The 14572-nt window shown below is 34.4% G+C and overlaps 2 protein-coding genes across 2 annotated transcripts; both read right to left on the bottom strand.

The window, feature by feature from the left end:
• Positions 1 to 357: 357 nt before the first annotated feature.
• On the bottom strand, positions 358 to 4372 carry LOC113750324 (oligopeptide transporter 2-like). The gene is made up of 6 exons (XM_027294317.1): positions 3842 to 4372; positions 3640 to 3737; positions 2194 to 2757; positions 1570 to 1822; positions 1188 to 1370; positions 358 to 981 (listed from the first exon to the last, which is right to left on the bottom strand). The coding sequence occupies exons 1-6, from the start codon at positions 4370 to 4372 to the stop codon at positions 358 to 360; spliced, it is 2253 nt and encodes a 750-aa protein (XP_027150118.1).
• A 2571-nt stretch (positions 4373 to 6943) lies between these two features.
• Positions 6944 to 10997, bottom strand: LOC113750323 (oligopeptide transporter 2-like). Its single transcript, XM_027294316.1, has 6 exons — positions 10458 to 10997; positions 10266 to 10363; positions 9363 to 9926; positions 8790 to 9042; positions 8318 to 8500; positions 6944 to 7561 (listed from the first exon to the last, which is right to left on the bottom strand). Exons 1-6 carry the CDS (start codon positions 10995 to 10997, stop codon positions 6944 to 6946), a joined length of 2256 nt encoding a protein of 751 aa, XP_027150117.1.
• Between the last annotated feature and the right edge of the window lie 3575 nt (positions 10998 to 14572).

Below are 14572 nucleotides of genomic sequence, written 5' to 3'. Positions count from 1 at the left end.
AAAAACAAATGTTATTTCACGTATAGATTTCATAGGTTAGGACTTGTCAGTTAGTGATGAAGTGCATTAGCAATGGACAGAGAACAGCGGTGGTGGCGATTGGTCATTGACATTTTAATGATAGGAGCAAAGTTTCAAATTGCAACCAAACACCTGAAAATTATGTAAATGCAAATCTTTTTCTAGAAAATAATTTCAACAAAAAATATTTTCGTAATAAAAATATATTACATCTAACCAAACAGACCAATAGTAAAAGCAAAACTACGTATTGCTAATTGCAAATCAATGTCACTGAAAACATACCAGGAAGAAAAATTCTGTTTGAATATCACAAGTTTTTAGCAGGCAATAGTACTATTGTACGGGACATCCGTCAACTTCAATTCCTTTGGCTGTTGGACATGAAGGCAACTCACAATGCTCTGCCATATGAGTTTTAGTGCCCCACCAAGAAATGCCTATACCTTCGTACTGAAGACAGAAATACAAGAGCACACACATGAAAGCCAAGCCAGCGTCCAATGCGGCCGATAGGACATAATTGTACTTCTGCCACCAACTCTTTCTAAAACGGTAGACAAAGAAATTGAAGATAGTTCCGACGAAAATCCAGCTGTTGAAGTTCAAAGATGTCGCCGGAGGCATATTGCCTGTTGATCCCAGAATTACTGGAAAGTTTATAAGCTTGATCCACTTTTGGCTGGGGAATATCTTGTATAAAAGCCACACCAAAATGGGAGCTAAGGCACCTCCCAGGAAACACCAGTTGAGGGCAGAATACTTTCCCTGTGGCCCGAAGACTCGTAAGGGTCCTACCAAACCCCAGAGAACGGATGCACTGTAGAATACGCTATCACCAGGACAGGTCCAAGGACTGTTATCAGGAAGAAGTTCTGAATGGCATATGTTCTTGATGCTTGTCAGCATGTACCAAGCCACACCGATATTGATTGTTCCAGCAATGATGGTTCCAATGAGCTAAATCGTTATGCAACAAAAGATGAATAAGCAAAGAAGGAGATAATATTTGAATTGACTGACACAGAAAAAGGACTAGATAGGCAAACATCTTCGCCAATCTTTACATCTCCATACTTACAGCCAACCATCCACAACATCTTGAATGTGGTTCAAGGAACAACACAGAAGTCATAGATGAAAGACGAGAAGCCAAATAGAAGTACCTGAACCATGAACATGGACCTTGGCGGAATCTTCATGTAGTGCCCTAGCTTAAAATCATTCAGAAACGAAACAGCTTGACCCATACTCATATATCCATAGGTTTTGAAGCAAACGTTGGCCACAGGCCTTCCTGGATATAATACACCGAATACGTATTCCGTGATAACGTTCAACCCTGGTGTCTACCAGTAGGAGAGGCGAAAGAAACAAGTAAGAAAGCAAATAAAGATGAACGAGGCTATTAGATTGTGAAAAAGAATTCCTTTTTCTGATTTGTTTTTTATATTTCAACATACTTCTTTGTAAGGTTTAACCAACAAACAATTAGAATTTTGTGTGAATAAAAACAGCAGGGTGGAGTTGGAGTTCTGTTTGGTTTACCTGATTTGTTGTCGCTGTAATGATACTTGTTGGGAGGGTGAAAAATAGAGCAAGACCTGCTGAAAGAAGGAGTGCCCACCAGGGCAATTGAACCTGATCTTTCATGAATATGCAAAGTACAAGTGAGAGTGCCAATGATAGTGCAAGCATGAGGACAAACCACCAGCTAGGGATGCCCTTGTATTTCCTCATAAGTTTTGTGTGAATATCTGGTTTTCCTTTACTCGAAGCTCGGAAGAGGTCGTAAATTTCCCTGTACAGTCGGTTTGCCTTAGTAATACAAGGATAGAAAATGATAAACGGCAGAACGCTTGAGATTATTCTATATGTGACACTTTACTGTCTATGGAAGGTTTCATTAGTTACAAGCAAGGAATATGATTAACCAAGAAATTTTTTGATTGATCCAATGACCATATGATGCAACAAAATGAAACTCAATGCGACTTGCTTGCTTTAGTTTTCAGAGTTCCAAAAGAAGTTTCTCATCTAGAAATTGTAGCTTAATTCGGAAAGGAGTGGGATAGAAACCAAATTCAAAATTGAACTCTGATAGAGAACCAAACACAGATGAAATGTGAGAGATCAGTTGTTCATGCACTTCATAAATAAAAGGAAACTTACTTTCCGTTGAAACAAGCCACATGAGTAATTGTAGCAACCACAGCCGCGAAAGTTAGGGCATAAGAAACTGCGAAAAACATGGTTATATGTACTTGTCCTTGATTCTCATACGCCAGCATGTCTATCTCAAACTTGTCATTCACAATAGCCGATACATTATACTTCTGCCCGTGTATATCGAACAAGTCCGAGGAGAAGAGGGGATAGGTTTTGGCATTGTATATGTTGAGTCCCCAGTAAGCAACCGGAATTAACACATAGACTACTAAGACATAGCCCACGAGTACATTGACTGTGGCAAAGAATGGAGACACTAGAGGACTTGACAGAAATGAAGCTATGACAGTCCAATCAAATGTGAAGGATCCTATACCAAGCCCACGAATGCCTGAACCAAGTTGCTGCATTGTGACAGAACGGGGAAATAGCAAGCAGAGCAATGATAGGTTAGACAATGTGTTCATGAGGTAGCCAGGGAATGTATACCAAGAGAAGCTGCAGATCAGTGCAATTAGAAAGAATTTCCCCCTTGACATGCGACTATCATCTTTCTCATGGAGAGCCCTGCAATTATATCAAACAACACAGGTAGTATTTTTATTGGTAATTTCTAAATTTCATAATTTGTTCTGAATAATCATGCCTACAAATACAAATTTTACAAATCAAAACTTGTGTGCAGAAGAGAAAGAATGAAGAATCAAGGTTTTAAGCAAGACCAAATTGATATGGATCCTGAATACATAAAGCTTTTCTAACTTTTATTCCAGTAGAGGGAAATCCAGCATTACTGCATCACATACTCACAATCATTTATTCAACCAATAAGACTTTAAAGCAAAATGAAGGGCTTCTTATAGCACTTGTTTATATGATAGACCAACAAGATCTGTTTTCTTCATTGTTAATTTATTGCTACAAGTTTGAAAATTTGACTCTTCATTAAAGGGTTGCCTAGTTAGCTAGTAATGACTTGACTTGTGAGAAGATCATTTTTTTTTTGGCTTTAAATACATGCTAGTATATGATCGATCTTCAATGGCTTCTTCCTAACCCTCTTTCCCCTCCACTCATCAGTTACTGCTACATTTTATTGGTTAATGAATATATTCAGTTCATAAAACGCGCAATGAGTGAAGGAAGCACTCCCGTAGCTGCCCTAACTGTATCCTTAACTTTTCTGATTTTCTCCCACTCGTATATTTTGCAAAAACCTTTCTTTGATATCTAATAAGTTTTTGTCACATTGAAATTTAAGATGAATTAGATTAAAAGAAAAATATCACATGAAACCAGATAAACTGGGAAGGCGGATAAGATTTTGAGACTAATTAATTATTACCAAAAATTGAATGTTTGAACACAAAAGATTTGATTAGATTTTAACGCTGATTAATTATTAGAAATTGATTGCTTAAGCACTACAAAGAAAAAAGTGAAAATTACCTGAAAAGAGAGACTTGAACAAGACTTGATGGCCACCACATCTCTGCAGGTTCTATAACATACTTTCTCATTATCCCAGCCCAACCATATCCCAATACCTGTTTAAATAATCAAAGCTAACATCAACATATCAATCACAACATATGTGTTATGTTAAAGGGTCTTAAATGCGCTAATTGACAGGTCCATGAATAAATTCTACCTGGGTCGTAACAACAAGAATCCAACTAGCCAAGAAAGAAATTTTTCTGTGATAAAAAGCCTTGACAATATCCACAATACTAATAGCATAAGCAGTTCCACCCCCAAATGCACTGCCAGTATTAGCAAATATGGAGATTAATGCATGTTCTTTTATATTAAACGGCCCTGGATTCAACGAAAACTCCCACGAACGGATCCGAAATTTCTTTGTGGGTAACACTTTGGCCATAAAATGTCCCATAGGCAATGTGGCAACTTGTGCAGAAATCATAGTTATGACAAGCGGTTCACTTCTGTAACTGAAGAAAGTATTGAGAAAAGAAAGAACTCCACATGATAGAAGTCCAAGAAACCACATCCGAAAAGTCCATACGGGTAGCGAAGGATCGTCATGGTTTAAGACTGTCAATCTCACTTGTTCTATAGGTGACTCTTCCTCAGGATCGATTCCTTCAGCTTCATAACCATGACCTTTGGTGTTTGGAGCGTTCATTGTTGAATCATCCACGTTAATTTCGAAAGATGCCATGATGAAGATGATGAAAAGTGATGAAGATGATGAAAAGAGGGTTAAGAGAGGACTTAAGAAGAGTGTTGTTAGCTAGTGTTAGTAGATTTGTAGTATTCTGTTAGGGGTAGGATTCTTGTGGAATAGGATTCTTGTGGAATTGTTTGAGACCTAATGGTTTTGTTCCAATTGGTCTTTCATTCCCTTGAAACGATAAACTTTCTTTTGAGTCAAAGACATATTGGCTAAGATTTCGAGAAATCAATTTGGCACAAGATTTGTTCTCGAATCTTTCTGTCCAAACTAGTTTTTCACCCCGGCACAGCATTATCACACTGTTAAAAAATTCTATGATTTAAAGTTTTTAATACTAGATTCAATTTGTTTTAAATACAGATTTACACATATTTCGACGGAATTTCATTCTTAATCCAGCCATTATTAACACGGCAAAATGAACCCTAAATAAGTCGATATTAGACAAGCAAACCCATTTATACAGTCCAAAATACCCTTTTCAACGCTTAAAAATTTGCCAAAGAACATAAATCTATTGCACCTTATTTATGAAAATTAATCTTTCCTACACTATCAGTGTATACACTAATAGGGTTAGATGTATGACAAATTATTTGAATTTAAATTTAAATATCAAATTTTATACATGTAATATATAGTTAGACCTGATAGTGTTTATATAATAAGTGTATAAAAGATTTACCCTATTCATGATTTGTGAAATAAAGTGATTTGACTCCAAAATATACTGCCTTTATGTTATATTTAATCTGAAATCCCAATGGTAACAATACAATCGACGGCAATACAACTTGGTTCAGTTGGTGAAAATAGACTTCTTCCTTACAGATAATGTGTTTAAATCTCTGATGGACTGTATAGGTCGATGATATGTAAAATCCTTATAAACAATTTATGGTCTAGAGGCATGCTTTGACTCATGATTGAGATCAAAGGCGAATCCACCCAAATTTTTTTTTGCTTAAAAAAATACAATTGACAGGAATTTACATTGTCGCACTTTCTATTTATATCGGGAGGAAATGAAGAGTGCTCCAAAACTTCCCAAAGAGAAAAGATGTCCATTTCATGCTGTTATTTGAACTATCTCAACAATTGGAGTATCACACTTCAAACATGTGAGGTTGCTTATAAAAGTTTTTACAAATCGTCTATCAATAGAGCCTTCATATTGGCAATGAAATTAGCACCATAGATTGCTTATATAGATTCTTACAAATCATCCACTAACATAATCCTCACATTAGTAGTGAAACCGTTCACCAACATAATCCTCACATTAGCAGTGAAATTCAAATGCAAGATCTTTTGTGAGGAAGTTTCTATTTTTACCAATTGAACCAACTTGTGTTTCTACATCTGTTAATTTTATCTACTGAGTATCCATACAAATGTCTGGAAAAATTTTAAACATAATGATCTCTATACTTAACTAAAATTTTCTTGGGGATAAAAAAGCTCCTAAACCTCCATTCCTTTTTCTAGAATTTTCATCTATTTTAATTTCTAAAATTTAAAAGATTACAAAAATTTTATTATTTAAAACTATTTCAAAATGTTTAATCATTAAGACTTTGTCAGAACTTTTTAATACTTTCTTGGAAGATGGTAATAAAAGCTAAAGAGGTTTGTCAAAAATAAATTTAAATACAGAACCCAAAAATAAAGAAAACATGCAAATTACAAACTAATAACCTACCAAATATATTAATGACTTAAAATTAAAAATTACAATATTTTTTGTAAGTCTTTTTATTTTTTAATATTTGTTTGTACTAAGTAGACAATAGTTAAAAATTGTTTAATATTTCATACATTAAGCTATCATTTATTAAATTTTTTCGTGTTATGTATTTCTAACTATTCTTTTTTCTTTTTTTTTCACATGATATTCTTTAAGACCGTGCATAGCATGGGTTTTAGGACTAGTTATAACTGTAGAGTTCTAGTTTCATTCATTTGGTGGCACTGAAATTAGAGATCCTTTTTGGCTTCCATTAATTTTTTAGCATAGCCCCCACCATATAAACATCAGAAATCCTACATCATAGTAGCATTAGTTTTATAACATCTATCAACTTTTTCGTGAACATAACCATAAAATCAAAGAAGACAAATATTTATACATATACAAGTGCATCCGATTATAGAACTTTTTCGTAAAATCAAAGAAGATAAATATTTACACCTGTACGACTACATCATATTAGCATTAGTTTCATAATATCTATCAACTTTTTTTGTAAACATAACCATAAAATCAAAGAAGACAAATATTTATACATGCACGACTACATCCGATTATTGATATTTTCATTGCTCCAAGTATCCTGCAAAGCGATATTGTTGTCAGATATTTGTCCATTTATGTGGGAAATGAGCAATTTGGTGAATTGCCCAAATCTGAATATAGTACTGATAAATTGACGTACGAAACTACTTTTTGCTTATGCATGTAGAATAAGCTGTATATATGTTTGTAACACCAAATGATTGCAACAAGAAAAACATAATAGTACAATTTACGTTTGTTCAATCGACATTTAGGTAGCTCTAATGTTGCAATGGACATCCATCAACTTCAATGCCCATGGCTGTTGGACAACTAGCCAAATTGCAATGGTCTCCTTCGCTTCCCCACCAGGAAATGGTTTTGTTCTCATATTGGAGGCAGAAATACAACAGCACCCCCATGAAAGCCAAGCCAGCATCCAGTCCAGCTGATAGAATGTAGTTGTACCTCTGCCACCATTTCTTTTTATACCGATAAACGAAGTAATTGAATACAATTCCGACAACAAACCAGCCATTGTAGTTCACAGAGGTAGCCGGAAACATCAAACTTGTAGCTCCAAAAAGTACTGGGAAGTTTACAAGCTTGATCCAGTCCTGGCTAGGGAATGTTTTGTGTGTCAACCATACCAAAATGGGAGCTAGACCACCTATAATGAAACCCCAATTAAGGGCAGAATAATCGCCAAGTCGCCCGAAGATTCGCATTGGTCCAATTAAGCCCCATATTACTGATGCACTATAAAAGGTATTGTCACCAGGACAGGTCCAAGGACTATCAGGTGGAAGTAGTTCTGGATGGCATATGTTCTCGATGCTTGTTAACATGTACCAAGCTGTAGAAATGTTGATTGTCCCCGCAATGATCGTTCCAAGGAACTAGATTTTGAAGTAAGACTAGTTAAGCTAAGAACTAGAATTTCTTGGAGTAAACAATGATAAACTTGTTCGATGAAAAAAGAACGCAATACTTGAAAAACAGGGTAGATCTAAACATACTTGATTGTCTACTAGAACATGCATCTGTTGTTATCTCAAATATGACTTCAGGCAAAAAGTAACTTAATTATTCGTTGACACTGATACATACTATATATATTTTTTATGCCTAACCTCATGCATCCACTATCACATCTTTTTTCAGAATTTACAGAGATCCTAATTAACTGAACTCACAGCTCCAAGAATATCACTGACTCGTGAGTTCACATGTTGGGAAAACTAAAACTATTGTCTAATCTTTCATAAGAAAATAAGGAATCAATTATAAATGCTTACAAATTCTGTATTCCGGTGTGGTTTTCTAACTAGCTGGCCCCTGGTGAAATTACCGATTGCTTAAACACTAGCAGGGCCTATTGATTTGTTGTAGCAAAGATACATTGTTCTATATTTGAATCTTAATCACAAAATAAGACGAATTGTCCTGCCAGGTGTAGTCACCAAAATGAGTATGGCTGAATTTCACATTGTTATTGTACTTTGTCAGGGCACCATTTGAAAAGGAAAAAATATATATATATGATCTGCAATATTAATGGATTTCCCTTGGTTCAGTTAGAGATATACGATACCAATCCCCCACAACTAAACATGGTAGGCACAAATAACAGAGGAGAAGCCAGAGAAAACTACCTGAACGATGAACATGGACCTTGGAGGAATCTTCATGTAGTGGCCTAGCTTAAAATCATTCAGAAAGGCAACAGCTTGACTCATGCTTATGTATCCATAAGTTTTAAAGCAAACATTGGCCACAGGCCTGCCGGGATGTATTATACCGAAAACATATTCTGTAATGACGTTTAGCCCAGGTGTCTGCAAACATGACAGATTAATAGTTACAAGAGGTGTTGTAATCAAATGTGGTAAATGCATGATGCTCTTATTTTCTTTTTCTTTTTTTCAGGATTTAGATCAAATAGCTCTTAACATACATGATACATGCGTTACATGTCATTCCTGAAGTACTAAAAACTAGTTTATCAGCCTTCATGCAACTTTAACTTCAGAACAAGAATAAGAGGCCTAGCAAAACATATTCATGAAAAGGAAAATTCACTATTAATTTTGTAATGGAGATCAACTGAAGTTCGATCTAGTTTACCTGATTTGTGGTGGCTGTTATGGTGCTTATTGGGAGGGTAAAGAGTAGAGCAATTCCAGCAGCAAAAAGGAGTCCCCACCAGGGCAATTGAACCTGATCGTTCAAGAATATGCAAAGCAAGAGTGAGAGAACCAATGAGAATGAAAGCAGGAGGCCAAACCACCAGGAAGGAACATCCTCGTATTTCCTCATGAGTTTTGTGTGAATGTCTGGTTTTCCTTTGTTTGAAGCCATGAAGCGACGATAAATATCTCTGCTCAAAGAGATTTTTCATATGATTAACACAACAATAGGAAAACTAGAAATCACCACTAACTAAATCATCACTGAAATTATTGACAAACAAGGAATACAGTACACTAGCAAATTCAGAAGCATAGTGCATGGTGTAAAAATTTGAAAGGACAACTGTGATTCTTGTCTTTCGCAATTGGAATTGTCATTGTATCTAAACAAAACGTATCCCAATTTGGATAGGATACACTTCTGGTTCTGATTAGGAACCATTTATCAAAAAAAAAAATGCAAGACATCGATTATTTCTGCACAGTGATAAGTTTCGAAACAACTTACTTTCCATTAAAACAAGCCACGTGAACGATTGTGGCAATCACAGTAGCGAAATTAAGGGCGTAAGCAATAGCAAAAAACATGGTGATATGTATTCGTCCCTGCTTCTCATATGTTGGCAAGTCTAGCTCAAAGTTGTCATTCACAATAGCCGATACTTTATATGGCTGCCCCTGGCTATCAAACAAATGCGGAGAGAAGAACGGATATTTGTTCGCATTGTACAAGTTGAGACCCCAGTAAGCTATAGGAATCAAGACATAGATTGCTGCTACATAGCCCACCAAAATATTGACAGTTGCAAAGAATGGAGAGACAAGAGGACTTCCCAGGAACGAAGCTATGACAGACCAATCGAAAGTGAAGGCTCCTATACCCAGACCTTTTAGCCCAGAACCAATTTGTTGAGCAGTTATTGAGCTGGGAAACACCAAGCAGAGCACCGAAAGGCTCGACAAGGTTGGAAATAGTAGGCCAGGGAATGTGTACCAAGAGAAGCTGCAGGTTACTGCAATTAGAAAGAATTTCCCCCTTGACATGCGCCTACTATCTTTCTCATGGAGAGCCCTGCAATGAAATTATTGAATAAACTACATGAGTTTGATGATTTCATTTATATATCTTTGATTGATGACAATGGAAAATAAAATTGTGAGAAAAGACTACCCCCCCCCCCCCCTTTAAGGGTGCTTTTGAAGAATTTTAGGGTGGCATTGGACAAAAGCCTGCCCTGCACTTCATAGATAGTGGTAGGATTAAAAGAATTCTCAAAATTAAAAAGTGTCATTTGTGGAAATCCAAAATAAAGTAATATGCTATTCTTTATGCTAATAATTCTCTAATGTTAACTGGTCTGAGAAAAAGATATAAAAAGGGAAAGAAAATAAAAGAAATAGTTGAAATTACCTGAGAAGAGAAACTTGAACAAGACTCGCTGGCCACCACATCTCTGCAGCTTCCACAACATACTTTCTAATAATCCCAGCCCAACCATATCCCAAGACCTGATTGATTAAAGGCTCGACTAAGCATGAATCAATAAACATATGTTTACCGGTAGTCATACAAGAATGAATTTACTTAAACATCTAAACAAACCTGGGTTGTGACAACAAGAATCCAACTAGCCAAGAAAGAAATTTTTCTGTGATAAAAAACCTTGACAATATCCACAATACTAATAGCATAAGCAGCTCCACTCCCAAATCCACTGCCAGTATTAGCAAATATGGAGATTAATGCGTGCTCTTTAATATTAAATGGCCCTGGATTCAACGAAAATTCCCTGGAACCAAAACCCGGTATCTTAAATTTCTTTTCTGGTAGGACTTTGGCCATAAATTTTCCTACAGGCAATGTGGCAACTTGTGCAGAAATCATAGTTATGATAAGTGGTTCAGTTCTGTAACCGAAGAATGTGTTGAGAAAAGCCAGAAGCCCACATGATAATATCCCAAGAAACCACATTCGAAAAGTCCACACTGGGATGGAAGGATCATCATGGGTTGGGACCGTCAATCGAACTTGTTCTACAGGGGAAATTTCATCAGGGTCTACAACATCATCATCAGCGTCAGAGCCATTGCATTTTGGATCTTTCGTGGTTGAATCATCTAGGTGTATATCCATAGACGCCATGGAGGAGGTTTGTGTGAGTTCTTTTGAGAGGGTATCTAGAGAAATGAGAATAGTTAATATCCTTTCAATTCAAATGTCCGAGATTTGTTATGTGAACTTTTATGTCAAGTTCATCAATGTAATAAAGGATACAAAAATCTTCTTGTATCCTCCATTTATGGTATCTTTCCGAATATCAGACAGACACCAGTGTGTGAGTGTGTGACTAACTGTTGTCTGACGGTGCTGTGTGAGGCAACTTTGCACCTCTAATGTTCTGAAGACCAAGTACATTGCCCTTTGTTTTCTGACTCCAACTCATCAAATTGTATGTTGAATAAGAGTATTTAGTACACTGAACTTTTGTTTCATGGCAATTTATTGTATTCATATATTGTCGATTCTTGCCCGCCTAGCTTACACACTTATTCTGTTCTCCATCACCATCCTTGCCAATTTTTTTATTTCACTCTTTTAGCATTTGTAGAATTCGAATTATATATGTATATGACTGAGAAATTGATATTATACTTGCTTTTCATGTTTTTATTAATAGAGATTCTAAGTTCAAAATCATTTACAGGGGAATGTTAATTTCACTCCACTTTTTTTTGTTAATTGTACTTTCATTATTTGTTTTATTGCATAGTCTAATAAATGAAAATTATTGATAAAATAATAGTGAAAGTACGATTAACAAAAAGAGGAAGGTGCAATTAACATTTTTCTTCATTTATATACTAGTACATAGTTGGTATTAGACCTATTTATTTGAAATTTATTGTTCTAACATCTATCATATCTGTCCGTAATTACTCTCTCCCTAATTTTCCCTTACTCCCATCATCAGCTTACTGACATACACAGATTCCCTAATTGATTGAGATTTTGATATCAACAGTATTTTTCTAGAATCACTCATCTCTTCTACTCCTAATTGATATTCACTTTCTTATAATAATTTTCTTTTCTGAAATAATATACTTTTAGAGTTTCATTCTTGTTTAATAACTTTAGCACATGATTTTCCGATAAATGGTAATTCATATGCTAATTGTTTCGTTATTTCTATTGTAACCACCCTTTCCTTTTATAAATATAAGAGATATTACTATTTCAATGGCGGGTTATTTATGCGTTATTATTCTCCAAAAAAGTTAGTATCAGAGCATGGTTTCCATTTAAAGACTCCAAATTAATGAATTATTTTATGAGTAAATCTTATATACAGTGTATACACTATCATCGTTAGATCATGATATATGTGCAAAAGTTAAATTTTAAATTCAATTTTGAATAGTTATTATTAATTCAAGGCTGATAGCATATACACTATTAGTATAAAAAAGATTAATTCTTTTTTTATTCCCTGCTTTGTATGTATGCCTTCTTCATATCATTTTAATCTTAGGTTGTAATTTTTTGAGAAATTAATATGGGCGTATACATGCACTGATGCACATGGTAATCTTGAACAAAAATAGGTGTATTGACAAGCACTCAACAATAAAAATTCCAAAAGTAGTAAAATCTACTTTTCAATTTCAGGTTCTTTTTCTTTTCTAATTACTTCTTGTAAATGATTAGATACAGAAAATTTGTAGAAAAAGGTAGAAACTATTGTAACTCTCTAATTTTTAGTGGGAATCTGTTTCATTTATCCACCTTTTTAACCAAAATAAGTTCCTGTCTAAATTTAGTAGTCACCAAAATAACCATCCACGTCGCGAAGAAGCTAACCATTAGAAGTAGTATTTTTGAGACTTAAATGAAAACCTTTTCCACAATTAATATAAACGAGAAACTAATGGAAAATCTTATATTCCTCAGTGTCTGTACATATATACATACTTTTGTATGTATTAACTGTGAAAACATTAGAGTCAATATTATTATCCTCATTTACGTTGTTGTTGTCATTTCTAGGTTGTACAAGAAGTTACTAAACATGAAACTCTCTACTGAAAATCCTGACTACGTCTGGTAATTATGCGGTAACATAGTCGGAAGATGAAAGTAAAATGAAGGTTATTTGATAGTACATATCTAGAAAAAAACCAAAGATGAAACTGATAAAAATTTGATTAAGAATTATTTTTAGTCAAGGTCACCAAAATTGATAACGAAGATCAATTCAATTCGCTTTACGTGGGCCAGTAAATCACTGGTTTGAGTCATAGGTGGAGAACCATTATTGATTCCTTTGGAAAAAAAGAATAACAAAAAAAAAGTCACCAAACTAAAATCGGGTATCTTATTCAATTTTTCTTTTCTTTTTGTGGCTTTGCATGTCAGCATTTTTCATTAGCTTTCTGTAAGAGTGCATTAATGCAAATACAATAGGAGATATTTGGAATAATATTTTGACACAAAATACTGTAGCAATTTTTGTAGTGTGATGTGTATGAGATAAAAAGGTAGCTGAAAAAAATAAAAGATAGTTAGAAAACGTGTTTAGATGCAATGAAAAAAATTTGCAATTAAACCTCTATACAAACATACTCTTTATCAAGAATTAATTAAAAGTATAAGAGGTCAAGAAGGTCTTGATCTAGTAGTTAAAATTAAAACTCTTAAATTCAAAGGTCCTAGGTTCTAAATTACTTTTCCTCCCCATGCTTTTTAAATTCCATCCCTCCCTTGTTAGAAAAATTTTTGAAAAAAAAATTAAAAGAATAGGAGATATGCAAGATGAGATTAATCCTATTCATTGTGTATCCCGCTACAAAGTTAACTACCCAAATATATTCCCGACAAAAGAAAATCAACATGAGATTGTTTTTCTTTATATTTGAAATATATATATATAATAATTAAAATATATATATACGATACAAGTAAAATAAGATTTTAAAAAAATATGTAATCCAGATTCCAGACGTACCCATTGTCTTTAGTTCTTAAATATGTAGGGACATTTGTGCATACAGCACAAGTTCTAGCGGGAGCGTCCACATAGATGCTGACATGGGAAACTTCTGTAATTTTGCTCTTATTGTCCATGTTTGGTGCATATATCACCTTTTTTTTAGGTGGCTAAATTCAATTTGGCTCGATAAAGCTACAGTATAGATGTTCTTATATTGCAAGAATTTTTGCACTTTCTCAAAACGCAAAATTATTTGAAAATTTTCATAGTTTACATGTGAAAAGGCTATATTATAAAAGCAAAAACGACAAATATCAGTTACTTCAAATGTAACAAGAAGGTTTGAATTATATATCATAAAATGGTAAGAAAGTCTATTGAATTTAGAAATAGAGAATTCATCCCATATATCTAATGGAAAATCCAATACTAAGCAACATATGAGTTATCTGATAGACGCAAGTTAAAAATGGTCTACTCTGATATTTAGAAGTTTTCATATTTGTATTTATCGTTTAATTATACTGTATCATTTTTTGTAGATAAACTCATACCTAATACAGTACAATTTGACAGCAAAAACAATTTTTTTCTCGTAATGTATGCTAATTTGCTAAGCCAAACTTCTTTCGCGTGGACAAAACAACTTCAGCAAGTAAATTTCTGCTAGACGCTCAGAACTTAAAGCATATGCAGGAGCAAGAAAAAAATCCTTCAGCATTGAAGA

The sequence above is a fragment of the Coffea eugenioides genome, chromosome 10 (assembly GCF_003713205.1).
Source record: "Coffea eugenioides isolate CCC68of chromosome 10, Ceug_1.0, whole genome shotgun sequence".
NCBI classification, from domain to species: Eukaryota; Viridiplantae; Streptophyta; class Magnoliopsida; order Gentianales; family Rubiaceae; genus Coffea; species Coffea eugenioides.
This window is presented reverse-complemented; position numbering and strand designations above follow the sequence as displayed.

Excerpts from the sequence above, each read along its gene's own strand:
- LOC113750324 (XM_027294317.1), bottom strand. The coding sequence starts at position 4,372 with ATGGCATCTTTCGAAATTAACGTGGATGATTCAACAATGAACGCTCCA. Across the intron at positions 1,371-1,569 it reads TTACAGCGACAACAAATCAG|ACACCAGGGTTGAACGTTAT; the intron begins GTAAACCAAACA and ends TCCTACTGGTAG. Across the intron at positions 982-1,187 it reads GGTCCATGTTCATGGTTCAG|CTCATTGGAACCATCATTGC; the intron begins GTACTTCTATTT and ends ATAACGATTTAG.
- LOC113750323 (XM_027294316.1), bottom strand. The coding sequence starts at position 10,997 with ATGGCGTCTATGGATATACACCTAGATGATTCAACCACGAAAGATCCA. Across the intron at positions 9,927-10,265 it reads GTTCAAGTTTCTCTTCTCAG|GGCTCTCCATGAGAAAGATA; the intron begins GTAATTTCAACT and ends ATTTCATTGCAG. Across the intron at positions 9,043-9,362 it reads GTGGCTTGTTTTAATGGAAA|AGATATTTATCGTCGCTTCA; the intron begins GTAAGTTGTTTC and ends CTCTTTGAGCAG.